Below are 21,495 nucleotides of genomic sequence, written 5' to 3'. Positions count from 1 at the left end.
GACAATTTTGTTTATTTGGTTTTCTTCAAATGCCGTTTGAGGCTGTTTGTTTAACCCTGTTGGAATTTTTTATTGTTTTGGAAGCTTCCCTTATTAATCCAGTTTTCAGGTGTCTTGTCTAAGAAATCACTTTCCATGTTTTAATCCACTTATCACAGACAACATACAATACGAGACAATGCAACTGCATTATAAGAAAAGTTTGAGGAAAATGGAACTTACTTGTTAGATCATCAAGTAGAACTACTTCCCTTAATTTTCGAAGTGTGTATGGTGTTCTGTAGTTGAAGGTTTTCTCTTTAACTGTCTTTCTATTTTTATTTTTCTTTTTTTATCCAATCGTTCAGTATGATCTCTGGTGCATAGGGCGGAGGTTAATAAAAAGACAGTTTCCTTCCTAAGTTACATATCCTAATTTAGAAAGATTAAATATACTATTGAATTGAGTTATGATATCAGTCATCTGTACCATCAGAAAAACATGCAAAATTTATTTAAGTAAATGTGAGTTGTTATTTTTAAGTTGTTACTGGCCTGTGGATAATTAATCTGCAGGATTTCAAAGTGTTTAGAAGACATTGGCTACAAATGAAAATCCCTCCTCCTCTTTAGTCATAGCCTGTTAGCACTTTAATAGAAAACTGAAAATTGTAGAAAACTATAGATGGAGGATGTAATCTGAAATATTTGTATCTCCTACATATGTCGTTTTATTAAATGTCTTGTGCTGTTGTCTTTCAAGACTGTTTTTTTATCTTTACTCTTCCACGTTAATGTGGACAGCTTCTCCCTGGTCATCTGTGCTTCCTTACTTACTGATACTGTTTTATACAAACATTCACAGTTACCTACTTAGGCTACTTTACAATGAACCAGTTAGCTGAAAGGAAGCACGGGATGGGGTCCCAGGAACCAGGATGGTGGTTCCAGGAAACGATGAAATGAGACGGAATCAGGGTTGGAATACAACGTAAAGCAGGGATGAATGCTATAAATGGACAAGGTGGAAGGAAGTAAAGAAACAGGAGTCAACAGGGGATCTGAATTCACTCCAGACCACAGAAATGGAGAAGTGTAAGTTGAAACTGGATCTGAGGACTCTGCCTGTGGCTGAAGCGATAGGGAAGAGCTAGCTCAGATGCTGCGTAGCTGCAGAGAAGACGCTTTCAAAATGGACTTAGGATTAGTACCTGCAATTGAACCAAGAATGACCTTACTTTCCTCGAGACTGAGTGCTAGGAGAGGGAGCAGAGTTAAATCCAGAGAGAGACAAGGTGGAGAAGAACTGCCAAGCCAAACTGGGCAGAGCTTAGCTCCATGACGATGTTTTTACAACTATCTGAGCAGGAGGTGGACCATTTGTCAGAGGGGGGCGGGGAGGGGGCACAGTGGACAGAAGGTAACACCATGATCCCCCCATCTTTTATTTCCCAGATGACAGCAGTACAAAACTTTCTTAATGCAGAGAGTCTCTCAATTGGTGGCAGTTTCCACTGTGGTTTTTGACACAAACGTTATCTAGCATTCTCAGTTGGAAAACTTCAGTTTTCCACCTGTCTTCTCTTTCGTATGTGTCTCCTTTACTCCTCATACAAAACACTTCATTTCTGACACCTCTGGTCACGCAGTGTGTGGAGGTTTTTCCCCACACCAAGAAATTCTGTGTGACACCAGCTGGGTGTCCTTAATTTAACTCGGTTCTAACACCGCCTACCTGGAGGTCACGTCAGATCTCACAGGTTAAGCTCAGTCCTACGAGGCTACCCCCGATCCCATGTCAGATGCCAACCACAAGTCTAGGTTATCACCTGTGCTTCTGACCCACTGGCTATAGATTGGAGGTTCCAGCCACCCCCTCCTTGGACTTCAGTCGCCAGGTGCAAGTCCAAGTTGTTATCTGTACTTCTGGTCCACTGGCTATAAGTCACAGGTTCCCATGATCCCCTCTCCGGTTCAACTAATTTGCTAGAGCAGCTCACAGAACTCAGAGAAACATTTTACTTACTAGATCACTGGTTTACTATAGAAGGATATAACTCAGGAACAGCCAGATGGAAGGGATGCACAGTGCAAGGTATGGGGAAAGGCACCAGTCTCCCCCAGTCTCCAGGTGTTCACCAACCCAGAAGCTCTCCAAACACCATCCTTTTGGGTTTTTATAAAGACTTCATTACACAGGCATCGTTGATTAAGTCATTGGCTCTTAAAACACTGATTCAACCTCAAACCCCACTTGATCTCCCCAGAGGTCAGGGAGGTGGGACGGAAAGGTCCAACTCTCTAATCATGTTGTTGGTTCTCATGGAAACCAACCTCCCACCCCCCACCCTGTCCAAAAGTCATCTCATTAACATAACAAAAAATACCTTCATCATGCTCTTAGGAAATTCCAAGGGTTTTAGGAGCTCAGTGCCATAAAGGCGGATGAAGACCAAATTTATATTTCTTATTATAAATCATAATATCACACATTCATTATATATGATTCATTATATATGATTCCTTAATATACCTTTTCATCTCCTTTTCTTCATCTTCCTTACCCTTTTATAAATGTTTCTTAGTCCTCTGTCCCTACCACTTCCTCCCCTGAGGTGCCCAGCGACCTCCCACCAGCCCCCAGCCTTCTAATTTCCCTCACTGCGGAAACTGACAAAGGGAGCAGGAACAGTACCCAAACTACAGCTCTATTGTAGAATCTTCCCAATAGGAAAAAAAAAAAAAAAAAAAAAAAAGCATTTCTGATTCTTATTCCTGCAAAGCTATGTATGACCTTTGCTGGTAGAGTGTAGTGGAGGGGACCAAAGGCTTTATGCTGAGCTGGATTGAAATATCAGTTCTTCCATCAAGTTGCTGAGCAGGTCCTCAGATTCCAAGTTTCTGCATTTGTAAAATAAAGCAATGATGACGTCTTCTAGGCTTGGTATGAACATTCAATGAGAGAAAGTGTTAAATACTTATTATAGGCCTTGCCATTTGATCATGATAATAGTAGTAGGAAAATAAAAGCTATCATTAGCATATATGGGGTAAATGATAAAAAATGGTAGTGTCTAAAGTTACTATTAGTATTAAATTGTTTGGTGTGACTATGTTATTTCTACAAGTAAAAATATATGAATTGGTTTTAATACAACAAATATAGCAAATATTTTCTCTTAAGATGAAAATGACAGAATGAAGGAAGGTGATACAGGGCCAACAATGGCTTAGAGACACCTGGTCGGTCATCTCTAACACAACTTCCAATGCAACCTGGCACCTCCTATAGAGACAAAATTATAGTTTGTGACAACATCAGCACTGAAAGAAAATGTGGACATAAACTTATTTTTTGGCCCCAGTTGCTCTGGTGACATCAGAGAGGGATGATTAGAATGGATTATGCTTAGTGGAAAATTAGAGATGAAGGCTGCACTGAGTTTATCACCTTGGAAAACCAAGAAGGTATTTGTGCCCCATTCTCAGGATGCATGATATCTGATGTATTTTTTATAGAGTAGGATGACGTTGGAATTCATTAGTAACACATGAGTTTACTAAACCTACATCCTGTACTTCAAGGAGTCATTGGCTACAGGAGAGGTTCTCCTTTAAGATGATTCAAATCCAAACAAAGATAAGTTGAGTAAATAACAGTCCCTTATTGTAGATGCTGCTCCTTGTATTATATCATTTTAGATTCTTTTAGATGCAAGCAGAAGAAACCTTCCCTGGTAAACAAACATATCCAGAGAAGGGAACAGAAGGAAGAATGGAGAGACAGGCTGGGCAAAGAACAAGAATGGACTTAGAGCAGCTCGGGGCAGTGGGAAACAGGGATGGTCTTGGTGTTTGGAACTAATGGACGGTCATGTGGGATTTTGGCATCTCTCCTTCAAGATTCAGAGTCCTGGAGGGAAGTGTTGAATGGGCTGGGGTCACATGCCCTTGATCACAGAAAAACAGGACTTTTTAAATTATCAGACCCACCAACACTGCTCTTTACAGGGAAGGAGAAAGAAGTAAGCCCTCAGAAGGAAATTAACATGCTTGTACTAAAAGAAAGCAGGATGGATGTTGCTTAGGTCAAAAAACAACAAATGACCACTATGCATATTCAGTTTCAAGTAGCCAAAGGTTAAGAAAGGAAATAAAAGAATGAGCTGACCAATCATTATGGGAAGATTTATTGGACATATATAATTCATGTTGTTGTTGACAGGACTATTTACATTCATGTATTTGTGACATGTATGTGTTTATGTACACACACACATACGCACATATCTCTCACATTTGACTCATTTGTGTGCCTGTTAAAGTACTAAAATAGTATCAGAGTTTAAGCTGGTGGCAGCTTTCATCACAGACTTTATATAAATTAATCTAAAAATCCTGGCAGCTGGCTCAAAGGCATTAATTTCCCTGGTGTCCGGCAGACTTGTAATTGGGTTGTGATGTATTTTTAATGATATTTATTACCTTTCAAGTGTTGCTAGAAAACTAAATGAGACATGTAATTTAATTTGATTTAGATCTTCTTTCCTACTTCTTTACAAGTACCAGTGTTAGGCAAAGAAGCAGGCACTTTTCTTTTTTCATTTGCTGAGCAAAAATGAGTGAATTTTGACATGCTCCTAAGAGATATATGCTGCTAAATTGCCTTAAAAAAGAAAATAAGACTGAAAAGATTTAAATTCAGTTTGAAACTATACCTTATTACATCCTATAAGTCTCTTCAGGTCCTTGATTTTCCTAATGAAACTAAGGGTTAATAAAATATAATATCCTGATTTTTCTAACTATAATGTTTGTTTTGAATATGCTGACTAATAATCCTTCATATTTGCAAACAACTTTGTAATTTACCAAGTTTAACCTGCTTTATATCACTGAAATGGACTAAGACATTTAAAGAGTTACATTTGGCTGATTTCTTCTGAGATCTATGTCCGTTTTTGTTACCAAGGGAACTGTTTCCAAATTCAGCTTAATCTGAGTTTGCCCAGCTGTACAGCTCTTAACTTTGATTTAGCTGGTGTTTTTCCATTCTCATGAAACTGTGTGGTTGAAGACAGAGAGAAGGTTAAAGGGTCAGCATAAGATGGCTTATTCCTTACTTAATTATTTCCTTTTTGGTAAGAAAAGTTCATCTTGCTTTCTGAAGCTCAAACATTTAAGAAGTTGTCCAGTGGAACTCCCTTTGATGAAAGGCTGAATTAAATCTGTCACATGACCACAGGCTGACAGCTGTGGCCGTGGATCCAGCTGTGTGGGGTCTTCACAAATTTCTTGTTTGTTTTAAACACAGATAGTGTGGAAGTTGGTTCCATTCCAGTTGCACTAAGGCCAAAGGGTCCTGGAGGAACTTGAGATCTAAAGAATCCATGTGTCATTTAGATCTCTTGTTTTATTTAAGAAATGTAATCAGTCATCTTGATAACATTGAAGTTAATTAACAGCTGTGTTGTTTCTAATTTGTTTTGGAGATGTCGAGATTGGTATTTTTTTTTTTAGGTTCTGTCTAAAGACCTTGTAGATCCTCACTGTTCCCTATTTGTTTGTCTGTAGGTCAAGATGTGAAGAGAATGTTTAAGTAATTGACATGTCATGCCCTACTAGAGCCTTCTGTACTGGTCCTGAAGTACATACCTATTTTTATTTGTTTTTCTGGGTCATTAGCCAGGATGAATAGTATTGTCAGCTAACAAAGGCATTCAGATATAAACTTAATTCTGTTATAAATACTCAAATTAGAATAAAGATTCAGATATCTGAAAGCGACAGGGTTGGTTGAGGAAAATAGAGGAAGTCTAGACTAGCATCACAGTAGACACTGCATGTCACAGAAGAAATACGAAACATCTCAAAGGTAGGGGAAAAAACTCTTTGCATAATACTGTTTCTTGAAAAGATCAGATTTTTTTGAAAAGCAGAACCAAGCAAGTAGTTCAGATCAGACTAACTAGAGTAACCCTAACAGTGAGTAACCAGTGCTTGGCTCCCTAATTACACTTAACATTTACAGCACAAACATGTGGCCCCAAACACAAGGGATTTGCTATAGAGATTGTTCTCCATTTCTCATCCCATCAAACCCTTTTCCTGATTTTAGTCCTTAGCGATCCTATTAACTCCCTATTGCTAACAAACTTGACTTGCATGTGTGTAGGTTAGAGCTACAGAAAGAAATTCTAAATATCTTTTGATAAAACTTTGATTGTTGTCTAGGTATTTATCTTGGCAAAGCTAATGAGTTTAATACTAAACTAATCCTAAATTTAATCCTTTTCTTTTGATCTGAAAATATAAATACAAGAAAATATTTTCTAGGTTGGTTTCTCAAGGAAAATAAAAGGCAGAATTTCAAAGTCACTTTCATTTGCTGATATACATAATTAGATTGCCTTCCTTCTTCCTACCGGTCATAGAGCGGCCTGACTTGATTCAGGAGATACACAGAGGAGATGCTGCCCTTTTCTAAATTTCAGTGCTTTTCCTTATGCTTTTACCTCTTTTGCTTCCAGTAGAATCACTAATTATCAAGGTTTATTTGTTTGTTTGTTTGCTTTTTAAGGAAATTTAGATAATAAACGTAAAAGCATGTAGGACAGTTTCTGGTACATGAAGAATTTAGTATCACCAGTTTGATTGGTTGGTTGGTTTGACTTGGTGTTGGGATATATTTGGGGTTAAACGTATGTGGTAATTTTCAATTGTTTTCGAATAAAGAAAAATCTATATTTGCCTGGCTTCTGCTGGTTCGCTTAACGCCCTCACATACTTCATCTCTTTGATCCTTATGACAACACTGCTGTAAGCAGGAAGTTGCCCTTTGATTCATTTGAGTCAGTCTCACTAAGTCTCAGTTTAAATGACTGTCCAAGTTACTTAGCTGGGAGGTAAAAGACCCCGGACTTCGAACTAGAGATTCTGACTTCTAATCCTTTGCAAGAGTGGCCAATGCACAGAGCTGCTTAAGTAACTTACCAAATGTTTATGGTTCCCTACAGAGCTCAAAATACTTTCGTTAATAGATTGCTAATTGTTCTTCCCTTTCTTGCTGACATTAGCTTCTAAAACCACATACATAATCTGTAGTTATTCTCCCTGATCTCTTTTCACCAGTGTTTTATTTCTCTTTTTTTAATTAATTGAGGTTGTTAGTGGTTGAACTTTCATGTGCTTTTCTATTTTCCCTCTTTGGTGGATTTTCAAAGGATAAACAATTTTAAAACCAAGCAACTCCCCAGTGTTTTCAGAGACATGAGAGTTTTGAAAGGCCAAGTTCATTTTTCACCATGATGAAAGAAATATATGTTCATTACAGAAAATTTGGAAAATGCAAAAATTCAAAATAACAAAATCCTAAACATCATAGTCCCATCTAAATATAATTGATAATATATGGATACAGATTTCTAATTCTTTTCTTTAAATTTTTAAAATTTTGTGCAGTTATTCAGTGTGCAGTATTTATTCCCACTTTCACTTAACAATACATAAGTAATTTTGCTTGTCATTGCAAACTTTAAAAACTCAGTTTTAATGAGCATGTATTGTTTCTTAGAATGGATGTGCCATAATTCCCTAATCATTCTTTACCTTTAATAATTTATTGTTTCCCATTTTTAGCTCTCAGAGATCTAGCTATTCTGGACTCAATTCTAATGTCATAATATGTGTGAATCTAGAACCATTGTCAGGATGAATTTGACTTCCTTTCCTTCCTCCTTTCATTGTCTTCTTTCCTTTTGTGGCAATACTTGCCTTCTCGATCATGGACCCCAACCTCCTCACGTTTCCCCACAAAAGCCAATCACATGCAAAATGTTGTGAGCTAACTAGCTTTACTGAATATTTGAAGAGTTACAAGGAGAATTACGGCATGTACTACACAATTTTTCAGTGATATTTTTCCAACTCCTATCCTATTTTCAGTATCCTTCCAAAAACCCATTATATCACTAAGCCTTTCTCCACTACATACGATTCTTGGAAAATATAAATCGCTTTTTGTGAACAACAGCTCTGGTGTCTTCACGTTTTAGATATAGCCTCCACCAGCCTGCCTGCCTTTCTTAGCCCTCTTGCATTAAAGTGAATGTATTTTCTCCATCATGTTAGAAAGGTAATATTGCAAAGATATCCTTGTATACTTCTTGGATTATATGTGTGATTATTTCTTTAAAATAGAGTCCCAGAAAAGGAATTCCTGGATGAAAGGATATAAACTTATTTACTCAACAGATATTTATTGAGCACCTATTATTTGCTCTCTGTACACATTAAATTTACAATACAAGTGCCTTAAATCCATGACTAGTGATAATTTAAAACTCACAGCCTTTATCTACTTAACACTTATGTGATGAGTACTATGGGTATAGTGTTGTTCTAAGAGCATAACAGATATTACCTCATTCAGTCCTATGATCTAACTCCTACTAAAATGTCCATTTTACAGATTGGGAAACTAAGGCACAGAGATTCTAACATGCCCAAAGTTCCATAGCCCATAAGTGGCAATGCCAGGACTAGGAGCCCAGGAATTCTGGTTCTAGAGTGCATGTTACAGTCTCTGTTGCATCTCAACATAGAAAACCTATAATCACACTTCCCTAAAACGAGGCTGCGTGGTCTAGGTTATTTCTTAGATTCTGGAGAGATGTCTAGGTTGATCATTTAGTCATTTGACTTTTTTCAGTGTTACATACTTCAAATGCTTAGATCTTCAGTGTCAATTCTACACCCATTTGCTTTTGAATTATAATTATGAAAATAATTCAGATGTTTGTGGTAGCACACCATGTTCTTGAAATTAGAGTCTTTAGCTAAAGCATGGACAGTCTGCTTGTTTCGGACCAGTAAACAGCTCATGGCAGCTCAGGTTGTTACCAAGATGGCAGGTTCACCAATTCCAAGGCTTAGACTTGCATTGGCGTTCCATGAGAAGTTGTGGAATAAGGAGAGGGGAAGAAAGCATTTGTTTTTGTGACAGGAGCCCATTCTTCTGCTGTGAAGTCGAATTGGAAGAGAGCTGTGGATCTGGGGGAGTAGATCAAACAAATGTCTTAATACTGTATCAAAAGAATAGCCCTATTCCCACATCGGTGCAACACCAGCACTGCCACATAATGACGGGCACTGGTGGTTGCCTTTTCCCATGCCTGGAGTGATTTTAGAACAGCTAATGAAATTCATTACTCATTTGAGAGAAAAAGAGTAAGAGTAAAAAGCACTGTAAAAGTCCAATCCAATTCAGGGTAATCTTGGCACATACCTTATCCCAGTTGGTGCATTTCCAAAGGAAAGAGGCACATTAAATTCAGGAGGGACAACCCAACTGTTGTAAAGCTGTAAATCAATGCTTCTCAGGTCTCAGTTTCACTCAACATCTCTGTAAGGAGCAGTAGTGAGAAATTAACCGACCCCATCATCTTTGTATACATCTGTCTCTTTGACCAAAACATGGAACTGACAGCTCTCTTGCTCCAGAGAAGACTACTGGTTGCATAGCCTGGATTCTCACCATCACAGATGCATAAAGCATCCTTGGCAAGCATCGCCAAATTCTAAGCTCTAGGTACTGTGGAAGATATCACTGTTATTTTTATTTATGAACCTCATATTCCCCAAATTATGAAACATTGAATATCTTGAATGTTGCACACTATTTAACAAATTCCCTGGAAAGTTAGAATTTTACTTATCCCCCAGAGGTCAAAACTTAATAAATTGTATGAAGCAGATCTGCTAGGCTTTGCAGCCCCAAGTCAAGATAACCTCAGTGCAACATTTTAAACAGGAAAGGCTTAGTAAACCTCCTTCGTTAATTGGCTGGCATGTCATAGCCTGAAGTGAATAACTAAAAATATACCTTCCAACAGATGCTTACAGGCTATGCCATCTATTGTGTGTATCAAGGAGAGTTTAGGATTTAGTTTTCCTGTGGTTTTATTAATAACCAGTGACTTGTGAACTCTGATTTTCCTATTGTACTAATTTAGGTGGGATTCATTTTAGGTGGAGTTCGGGCCCTAGTAAAAATAAATAAATAAACAAGTAAGTACATAAATAAATAAATAAATAGAAAGATCTTCTTTGAAGGTCTCCTTGACCTGCGGTTGTTTATTAACGCTCAAGTTTTCGACTAATGGGAGATAAAATTAAAATGATAGTGAGAACAAGACTGTAGAAGGCCTTCTAAAACATCCTTATGTCATTTGCCTTTTTTTTTTTTTTTGAGGCTTTCTCCATTTTATTTCTTTGGGAAAAGAAAACGAAGTCTTTCCATCGCATGTGGTAGAGATATATATTTATATATAATTTCTTTTGTGTTTGGAAATCCCAAAGCTAAGTCTGTTCATATTTTTTTCTATTTTGTTTTTCCTACTAATGCCTCCTCTTCCCCCTGCCCCTCTGGCCCAGGCCCAGGTTGTGGGGCAGGTGCAGTGAAGGGTGAGTGGAATGGGCAGTGATTGCCAGGACAGCCCTCCACCCAGCTCAGAGATCTGGTGAGGGGCACCGGCAGGGGCTGTGCAGAAGGACAGAGGCCACAGGGGCACTCCTGTTTTTGTGGCGGATGCACACCTCGTTAAACAGTCACCAGTCATGGGAGGAGGCTGGTCAGGGGTCGGGGGATTGCTCACAGTAGTTAAACCTATAAATCGCAACGCACACTAAGCCACACTCCCACGCTCCTATGCATGTCGGTGTGAAGAAGGGGGAGAAAAGGGAAAGTGTTAGTAATCACATCATGATCTGTTGGTAGAAGGACATCAGACACTTGAGCTGAAGAAACAGTGAGGAAAAGGGGCTTACCAACCAACTCGATGGCAGAGATAAGAGCTTCTGGACCGTTTTACAATGCATTCTGTTTTATTTGCTACGTTTCATACACAAACACAATATTAAGGGGGAGAAAAGAGATTCCAGAATAAGCCAGGTGTTTCAGACTTGAAGGCTTATTGGGGCAGCTGGTAATATATTATAAATGTGACATCGTGATACAAATGAACTTATTTACAAAGCAGAAACAGGCTCACAGACTTAGAGAATGAACTTACGGGTACCATGGGAGGAAGGGTGGGGGGGAAGGGATAGTTAGGGAGTGTGGGATTGACATGTACACACTGCCGTATTTAAAATGGATAACCAACAAGGACCTACTGTATAGCACAGGGAACTCTGTTCAGTATTATGTAACAACGTAAATGGGAAAAGAATTTGAAAAAGAATAGATACATTTATATGTATAACTGAATCACTTTGCTGTACACCTGAAACTATCACAACATTGTTAATCAGCTATACTCCAATATAAAATAAAAAGTTAAAAAAAATTTTTTTTAAATGTGACATTGCAGGGTAAGAGGGATAGGCTACTGAGGTCTGTTGCTGACCTGCAGTGAAATACCACTACTCAAAGACATTCAAAGCCAACTAAAAACATTAAGATAAGTGAGCCAAAACAAACGTCTGGAGCCTGCATTTGCCTCTTGAGCTATCAATCTGTACTTCTTGGAATTAATTTTTGCCTGGGAAAATAGGGAATTGGAACCTAAAAGAAGTCTAAAATAGAATAATTATATCAAAAGGCAGGGAAAGGATGCAAGAAGGACTTTTTGCATCTTCTACTTGAAAATATTGAATGTCTCACAGCTTTCACTAAATGGATTATGTTGGGCAACTAAATTTCTTCTTTTCTCCAAGCGTGAAGCCCTGTGTTTTTATTTGCTAAATCAGCAATCTTAATTGAAGGGCCCTTCCAGAGAGAATATTCACCTTTCATCATCCTCCGTTTACTTAAGCATTTGTAAAATGGGTTTGTTTCTGTTCTGTTTCGGTGCAGAAAGTACATGGAAATCCTTGTTGTTGGCCCACCGTGTTACATTTTGTTTTGTTTTGTTTTTTATAGTTGGAAAAAAACATTGACTGCTACTTTGAGGAGCTCATTAGCAGTTATTAAAATGTTGGTAACAGTTTCTGGAGTTTTACCAGCAGAGATCTTCCAAAGAAGGCTTTAGAAGTTGAAGCTAAATCTGTGGGCTTTGCAGAGCGGGGAGGGGTGGGGTTGGTGGGAAAGTGTCTGCTGATGTCATTGACATGAACAACGAAACACATTTTTTTTTTCATTTATGAGATCACTTCAGCATGCGGATTTCATGTTGACCACTCCAGCTTCCAGGAGCCCAAAAATAATCCAAACAATCATCCTTTTTTATTTAGGTTGCATGAATGCTTCATCCAAGGGCTAAGGGAACTTAGACTGTGTCCTTGGTCTTCTGTAATATTTTATTATTTATTTTGGGCTCCATCTTTCTCACTTTGTGAGTTCTATACAGTTTGGCGTAAACACATCAACTGTAGAATGAAACAACCACCTTTCTCCCACTGACATTTATCTCTTGGGGAGCTTCTTTGAGAGAGGTGCCTTTCCCCTTGGCTTTAGGAGTTTAATGTGGTGAGATTATCTAGCTATTTTTTCAGACTCTTCTCCATTTTCACCACACTGTTTCCATATTAATTGTGTTGTTCCATTCTACTAAAGAATTACCTAACTTCTCTCTATATCGGCAAAGAGGCTCAGAGCCAAGCAATTAATCCTGATACAGGATCCATGTTTCAGTGACAACTAAGACAGTCTGTGTTACTTTGATTGCTAGCAGGGAGCCAACGGCTTAAAATAGACCCAAGTAGGCCTCACAAGGAAGTATCTAATTCATGAAAAATGATGATAATCATCACAATACTATAGCAAGTAAGGAGAAGGCCTTTCTCCACATTAACAAAGATCAGGTTTACATAAACATCTACTTTATGGATGTGACAAGGCTGAATACCATGTGCACTGGAGGCTCGGCGCTTAACTTACTGAGTGAGATGTCAGGTATTTCAAGATCTTCTCATATTATTTCAGATCTGGAAATAATAGTTATGTGGCTTTGCCCCAAATGCCCGGAGTCTCCATGACTCTCTTAGAAGGGTTGCACGATATCAAAGCTTTGGCGATTCTAAGAAATGAAATCCAACGAGATGTTGAGAAAAAGCAAGATTCTCTGTTTCAGTGGTTAATACGATATTTTCTTTGTCTACAGCAAGAAAAGCCCAGGCTTCTCCAGCCTCTGGATTATGAAACTGTCATTGAAGAACTTGAAAAGACCTATCAGAATGATCCCCTTCGAGATCTCCTGTTCTTCCCCAGTGACGACTTTTCAGTAAGTGTTGTCTTTTCAAGCCATCTAAGTTCAGGAGGGCCCCACAAGGTGATAGTAGATCCTCCCAAATTGTGTCCCTGTCTTTCCTTATAGATTTGGGGAGCTCAGCCCTCTTCCTGTGGTCACCCTACATCACCGTCATCACAGATGGAATGCATATCCAGCAATAGAAAGTGCCCAAGGGCCTTCTAAAGTTGGAAGATTGGAGGCTCAGTGATACTGTGGCCACTTGGGGTGGGAGGGGCATGGGGTGCTGCTTGGCTCCAGGTGGTACTGGTGTCCCTGCCAGTATCTTGGTTTCTAACCACTTACCTGGCCTCACAGAACACTTCCTCCCTTAGGCCATTTGTAACTGACAGCTTCCAAGCAACTGAAACCAACCAAAGGCAGAGGCGGGAATCTCTTGGCACAAAAGATGTAGGTCTTAAAAATCACCCTTAATCGTGGTTGTCCCTTGTTTAGCCTTGTGGGCAAGGAAAGGTAGGCAAGCGCATCTTCACGGAAGGATTTGTGATCTGAGATGTGTCCCCTTCAGGACCATGCTCACTGGCACACAGAACACTCCAGAGGGTAGTGCAGGGAATGAATAAAAAGGAAATTCATTTTGGAGACAAGCACAGTAAAGTTACGGATGATGAGCTCCCATGTGTCCCAAGCATTCCACCTGTGGTCATCTGAAGCATGTTTAATGTGTTAGTGAATATCTATATAAACAGAGATCTCAATGCGCAGATGGTAAACTTTCCTTTTTTTGTAAGAGAAAGGTAGTCTCAGACATCACAAACATGAACATCTTTTTTTTGTGTGTGTGTGGTTGGATATAATTTCTTTCTTTTTTTTTTTAACATCTTTGAGTATAATTGCTTTACAATGTTGTGTTAGTTTCTGCTGTATAACAAAGTGCATCGGCTATACATATACCCATATCCCCTCCCTCTTGCGTCTCCCTCCCTCCCACCCTCCCTATCCCACCCCTCTAGGTGGTCACAAAGCACCAAGCTGATCTCCTTGTGCTATGCAGCTGCTTCCCACTAGCTATTTTACATTTGGTAGTATATATAAGTCCATGCCACTCTCTCACTTCGTCCCAGCTTCCCCTTCCCCCTCCCCATGTCCTCAAGTCCATTCTCTACATCTGCGTCTTTATTCCTGTCCTGCCCCTCGGTTCTTCTTAAAGCAGATGAAAAGGCAGCTCCGAGGTAACCTGTGGCACAGCCACTGTCCGTGGAAACCTCTGACGAGTCGCTGGGGCCCCAGGGCTTCCACTTCCTCAAACAGCCTCAAACTTCCATTCCTTCTCTTATCTTGGGGGCAGATCTGGCTTCTGGCTTCTAAAGGTTCATTTTTTTCACCTTTCTCCATGAATTAATAAAAAAGAAGGTGCGTGGAAGTCAACAATTTTCTGTTCCAAGTACCAAGAATGATGGAAAGAAAGGAGACAGATTTGTAGACAGGAAAAAAGAAACTCTTCCCATCTGTTTTTCAGACTTTTAAATGTCTCTCGCTTGAGTGTTTGACACAGTTTAAAAGAGGCTTATCTCGGACAGAAATCTCGTTTCCGTGGTCGGACCAGGCCACGGGGCCTGAACTGCAAGCACAAAGTTGAACCACGTTTTATTTTTTAATTCTGCATCCTCATTTTCTTTCAGACCGAGGGTAAACCTTGAAACAGTCTCTTTCTGTCAGACAGCACACTCACAAACAACTTGACACTTGGAGCCCCTTTTCTTCTAGCTCTGTTACTCAGAAATGCGTCAGAAGCTACTCCAGGTTCCCCCAGCTCAAGAAGAGAATGGAGGCATGTAGATGCGATGTAACATTTGTACTGAATTTGAATTTATTTTTTGGCATCTTTTCACACTCATTTAAGTTAAGACTGGTCTGATTACTCTGTGTCCTTTGCTATCCTTAACGGTGTAAACAGAGCATATAATAATGTACTTTGTTATTTTCCCAATGTAAACATTCTAATACATACACTGAATCCTTTTATCTTGGGCTTGCTTAAGACCCATCTGTGGCCACCCCATTGCCTTCAAAACAAAGGGCAAACACTGTAGTATTTCCCGAGGGCTTCTCCACGATCTGGTCCTTGCCCATTTCTCAAGGCCATGGTCTTCCTCCCCAGCCCAACCCCCGACCCTGTCATACACAGTCACCCTCATTCCCAACTGGGGTAAAATACCAGCACAATTCTGAATGGAACATTCTATCACCCCTCACATGATGTCCTTCCTTTATTCATTCAACAAATATATAAGGTATGATACCGAATGTTAGGTATTAAAATATCTCAGAATGGGGAGACAGCAGTGATGAGACAGAAATTTCCTTGTTTTAATGAAGCTTACCTTCTGGTGGGAGGAATCAGGCAAGTAAAATAAGTGAATAAATTAATTCGCAAGATTATTCAGATAAAGACCAGTTCTGTGAAGAATGAACGGGGCCGAGTAATAGAAGTAACGAGGGGAAGAACTGAGCTGGGCTGGATGATCAAGGGCGCCTCTGACAAGCTGACATTTGAGCTGAGCTCTGAACTCCCAAAGACCAACCCTGCTAAAGCCTGGGGAAGGAAGGAGGGTTTGGGGCTGCAGGAAGCTGCTGCAAGGGCCCAGGAGAGGTCTGGGATTGAAGAGCGGTGTGGGTGGACAGCCAGAGTGGTCAGAGTTGAGGCCAGGCAAGGACAAGATAAGACATTTGCATCTTATTCGAAAGGCAAGTGGCAAGTCGCTGGAGTGTTTCAAGAAGGGGAACAAGTGACGCGGTGCATATTATTAAAAGCTCATCTGGCCTCTGCCTGGAGAACACGTAACAGCAGTAGAGGAAGCTGGGAACCAGCTGGGAGCATAGCTCCCAATTGGCAGGTGCTCAAGAGACATTTGATGCCACCCTATCATCAGAAAATATTGTATTAGACAAACAGCTAAATTTTCATTTCCATGAAATGATATTTTGACAAACAAAAGGATAGTATTGAGTATTATTACCACGTAAAGTTGCCAGTTTTTGAACAGCATTCAGCTGGATTGGTTTCCTGCTTTCCTACTCTACAGAGTAAGGGTTGACAAACAATGGCTCATGGGTGGCCTGTTACCTAATTTTGTATGTCCCGTGAACTAAGAATGGTTTTTATGTTTTTTTAAACACTACCCTGTTTTATTTTCTTCATAGAATTGATTAAATAGTTGAAGGGGAAAAAAGAATATTTTATAACCCATGAAAATTATATGAAATTCAGATTTTGGTATCCATAAATAAAGTTTTATTTGAACCCAATGACACCCATTCATTCACCTGTTGTCCGTGGCTGCTTTCATGATACAGCTGCAGAGTTACAACAGAGGTGCAGTAATTGCAGCAGAGAGAGAGGGCCCTAAAAGATTTACTATCCGACCCTTTACAGAAGATGTTAGGGGATCCCCGCTATACAGTACAACCATGTTCGTTTTGGGGGGTTTCCTCTCCCTCCATGTGGAGTAAAGCCCTTCTTTAAATGCCCTCTGCCACAGTCTGCTCCATCCACAGCCTGCATCACATTTCAGGGGTGTTGCTCGCCAACAGCAAGGCTTCTGTTCACCTGGCTAGGGTATCGTTTCCCAGGCCCATCCTTGAGCAGTGGGTAAGGATGCTCTGGGATATGTGTGCACAGCCCCCAGTCACCCAATGGGAGGTAGTAATTGAGTGGCCACTCCAATCCCGAAGCATCTCAGGATGGAAGGAGGGGAGCGGCCCCAAACTCTCCACCCTCCCTCCAATGTCCTTTCCAGTTGTGCCCTACAGATGGAAGAATCTCGCTCACTTCTGTGTTGCCATGTTACCAAGCGCCCACACTTGCAGTAGACATGATTCATTATTTGGTTTGTTTAATCAATATTTATTCAGCACCCACAAGGCGCTGAATATAGAGCAGCACTTTCTAGACAAGAGAGACTGACAAGAAAAACAAAAGCCCTGTGTTTAAGGAGCGTGTGCCCTAATATGGATGAAAACTAAAATTGATTAAGAATGCTTATGGTTAAGAAATAACAAGAAACAAAGTCTTCATCTGGTCCTCTATACCCCTTAAAGGAGATTAGTTTTTACCAAGACAGTATTCCATTCACATTGCTGGCCCAAGCCATCATCATCCTTTTTTGCCTGGATCCCCAGAAGTGGTCTTTAACTGGTCTTCCTGCATCCTTCTTTGCCTTGATTGATTTATTCAACGGAAGCTTTTGGAGATACAAGTCAGATAATGCCACGCCTCTAGTTAAAACTTTCCAGTGGTTTTCCATTGCCTTTAGAGTCAAATCCAGCTTCTCACCTGGCTCCTGATAATCTCTGAGCCGTTTTCTCCTAGCCCTGTTTCCCTTGGTCACTACACAGATACCTAGCGTTCTTTGTGTTCCCTGCATTCGCCCAGCCTGCCCCCTCTGTGGGGCCTTTACGCCCCTCGCACAGCTGGTTCGTGTCTTCCATTCACGATTCAGTTCAAATGCTACCTCTTCAAAGAACCATCTCTGACTTCCAACCTGCATTACCCCACCTCCACCCTGTGTTACTCTATCACATCCGCCTGTTTGCTTCTCTCTATAACACTTACCACTACCAAGGAAGATCTTGGTTTGCTTTTTCGCTCTCTCACCATCAGTGAGTAACCTCAAGCAGGACAAGGATGTTCCTGCCTTGATCATGGTAAGACCCCCAGCAACTAGAACGGCACTTGGCACCAAGCAGGTGGAAAATGAATATCTATTTCACGAGTTGTCTTTCAGACACATGTAGGTTATTATTTTAGAATATAACTTTGAGTACCTTTAGGAACCAAAAAAGCTATTCTGAAATGAAATTTGAGAATAAAGAGAATGAAGTCATTGGTTTTGCTTGAGATCATTAATATGATACTTTCCTCTTCGACACAACTTAACACATCACCTTAAAAAAACAGCGCTAAGATCGGGATCCCTTTCCCCAGAGGCTCTTTCCATCCGATACAGTGACTGGCACTTAGCCGCATTCAACAAAGGCTGATTTCCTCTTTGTAACACCATGTACTTATTCACTTGCTTTCTGTTACTAGGCAAGGGAGAAATCAATTCATATCTGTATTTTAAGTACCCAACACAACGTCTGGCTCGTGGGCATTCAGTAAAGATTGTTGAACATTGAATTGAAGTCGTCTTCTTCCAGATTAAGAAACCAAAGTAGAAGCATTTTCCTCTTTCTTGGCCCACGAGGTAGAAACTCTTCCTCTGGTGCGTGGGTTCTGGGAAAAAGCAGTGTGATCTTCTGTACTGCTTGCGTCGTAATGATTACTTGGAATAAGCGGTCTAGATGCATTTATTAACTCATTCATTTCAAAAACATGCACTCCTTCAGTAATTGTATTTGCTACTCTTGTTTTTCTCATCTTTCTTTTTTGAAGCTGGTAGTAATAGAAACCTAAGACCAAAAAATAAAGAACTTAGTCACCAAATTGTGGCTTCACGAAATAGGCAAGGAGAGTAAGAAAGGAAAACAAGAGCTAAAGAACAGTTTGCACAGGGAGAGCAGCTCGGTGCTTTGCGATGACCTAGAGGGGTGGGATAGGGAGGATGGGAGGCAGGCTCACGAGGGAGGGGATATGGGGACATGTGTATGTATATGGTTGATTTGCTTTGCTGTGCAACAGAAACTAACACAGTATTGTGAAGCAATTATACTCCAATAAATATCTATTTAAAAAAAAAACAGTTTCAAGGACACAGTGAATCATATCGGGGAGTGTTTCAGTCCAAGGAGAAACTGATACAAAATAGCAGAACAAAAAAGTGAGAAAGGCAGAAATGAGTTTCTTGGTGAGAGAAAGATACAGAAAGTCTGAAGTGGATCATTTCTGGGAGATGTAAAAACCTTAAAGAAGAAAGTTCAGAGGTCCAAAAGCAATACTGACACTGTGGAAAGGCCACCTGATCACCTGTATTTCCATACTGCCCACCCCTGTCAAACTGCTCTATTTCCACTCAGTCTCCTGGCCCACCTTCTGTGAGCTACTTGCTGTAGACAGCAAGGACACCAACATGAACAAGAAACAGTACTTCCGCTTGAAAGGTTAGACTTTCAACGCTGGTCAGTGGCATCTTCAAAGTCAAAGGTCTACATTGCACGTCTGAAATAGCCTGTCGAGAGAGTTAACATAATCTTCTCAAATCCTTTCTTCATGTCGGTAGCTCAGAAGTAGAGTCTCAGGGCTCTCCAATGCATCCTGCAATTTTCATGGCTTATTAACAAGACTTTGTGAACTGTGCTTTCTTAACATTTATTCCTTCATAGCATGTTTTTAGCTATAAAAAGCAACTGGTATGTGGGGACTTCCAGGCTCAACCACATGGGTCATTTTGTGAGAGGAAGCGGAAAGACCTTAATATCTTTTAAATGGAAAAGCAGAAACGCCGTGATCGTTTATTTTTTTCTTCTTGCATCTCTTACTGAGACACAGCCTAACATTTTATAAGAATGTCAACCTCTTTTTAATCCTTGGCTTCTTAGCCTGAAAAGCAGACTTTAAATGGCTCTTGGTATTCATGCAAGAACGCTGTGATTGCAATTTAAAAGCTAAGTAAGAGTCTTTCTCAAACTAGGTTATTCTTAGTTATAATATTCCTCTCGTTTACAAGCTAATGAAGCTGAGATTTGGAAAAGCTCACGTTCAAGGATGTAGAGTAACTGTGACGACAGAAATCAAACATAAGCGCCTTGACTTTTGCTATTGGAGTTTCTGTCTAAACAGTGTGCTCTGAGCCAGCTGCTTCTTAGAAAAATAAGGTGCATGATTTGGGGAAAATATTAACTCCCTGCATCACACAGTGAGTGGTACCATTACAATATTGCAGAGAAGGAATTCTAGAGAGCTTACTTTAATTCAGTAAGGATATATGGAGACTGCTCTGGACTTGATTGTGCTAGGAATATATGTCCACATTAAGACTTCTATGTGAGGGCTTCCCTGATGGCGCAGTGGTTGAGAATCTGCCTGCCAATGCAGGGGACACGGGTTCGAGCCCTGGTCTGGGAAGATCCCACATGCCGCGGAACAGCAGGGCCCGTGAGCCACAACTACTGAGCCTGCGCGTCTGGAGCCTGTGCTCCGCAACAAGAGAGGCCGCGGTGGTAAGAGGCCCGCGCACCGCGATGAAGAGTGGCCCCCGCTTGCCGCAACTGGAGAAAGCCCTCGCGCAGAAACGAAGACCCAACACAGACATAAATAAATAAAATTTAAAAAAAAAAAAAAAAAAAGACTTCTATGTGAATATTCATAGCCTCATTATTCATAATCCAAAGTGGAAACAACCCAAAGTCCATCAACTGAAGAGTGGATAAACAAATATGGTATATCCATACAGTGGAATATTATTCAGCCATAAAAAGGAATGAAGTATTGGGCTTCCCTGGTGGCTCAGTGATTGAGAATCTGCCTGCCAATGCAGGGGACACGGGTTCGAGCCCTGGTCTGGGAAGATCCCACATGCCGCAGAGCAACTAGGCCCGTGAGCCACAACTACTGAGCCTGCGCGTCTGGAGCCTGTGCTCCGCAACAAGAGAGGCTGCAATAGTGAAAGGCCCGGGCACCACGATGAAGAGTGGCCCCCACTTGCCGCAACTAGAGAAAGCCCTCGCACAGAAACGAAGACCCAACACAGCCATAAATAAATAAATAAATAAAAATTTTAAAAAAGGAATGAAGTACTGACAACATGGGTGAACCTTGAAAACATTATGCTAAGTGAAAGAGGCCAGTCCCCAAAGAGTACCCATGGTATGATTCCATTTACATGAAATGTTCACAATAGGCAGATCCATAGAGACAGAAAGCTGATTAAAGTTGCCTAGGACTGGGGAGAAAGGAGAAAGGGAAGTAACTGCTAGTGGATAGGGGGTTTCTTTTGGGGGTGATGAAGATGTTCTAAAATTAAATAGTGATGGTGATTGCATAATCCTGTGCATAGACTTAAAACCACTGAACTCACTTTAAAAGGGTGAATTTTATAGCATGTCAATTATATTTCAATAACAGTGCTATTTTTTTAAAAAAGGATTGTTCTAGACATTAAGATAGGGATCGTGTAGGTGGCCAGAGACAGGATACCAAAAAAATCATAAAAACACATGTCTGCATTCAAGTACTTCATTCTTTAAAAGGGATAACAAAGTATACCAGAGACACAATAAAAAACATGGCAAAACATTTCATTTATAGTTCTATTTTATCACCAAAGCAGATTTAATGTGGCTTGCTTACATACAAAAGTACACACACGTAAAATGACTGGCTGAA

At 40.3% G+C, this 21,495-nt stretch overlaps 1 protein-coding gene across 9 annotated transcripts in view; it reads left to right on the top strand.

The window, feature by feature from the left end:
- DOCK10 (dedicator of cytokinesis 10) overlaps positions 1-21,495 on the top strand; it is a 289,535-nt gene that overhangs the window by 114,959 nt on the left and 153,081 nt on the right. For all 9 annotated transcript variants that reach the window (XM_036858477.1, XM_036858476.1, XM_036858473.1 and 6 more), the window contains exon 2: positions 13,083-13,202. In XM_036858477.1, the coding sequence (XP_036714372.1) occupies positions 13,083-13,202 (120 nt within the window). The remainder of the gene's footprint in view (positions 1-13,082; positions 13,203-21,495) is intronic.

Source organism: Balaenoptera musculus, chromosome 7 (genome assembly GCF_009873245.2).
Source record: "Balaenoptera musculus isolate JJ_BM4_2016_0621 chromosome 7, mBalMus1.pri.v3, whole genome shotgun sequence".
Lineage (NCBI taxonomy): Eukaryota > Metazoa > Chordata > Mammalia > Artiodactyla > Balaenopteridae > Balaenoptera > Balaenoptera musculus.
The sequence above is the reverse complement of the archived record's forward strand: the minus strand, read 5'-3'. Positions and strand labels throughout refer to the sequence as shown.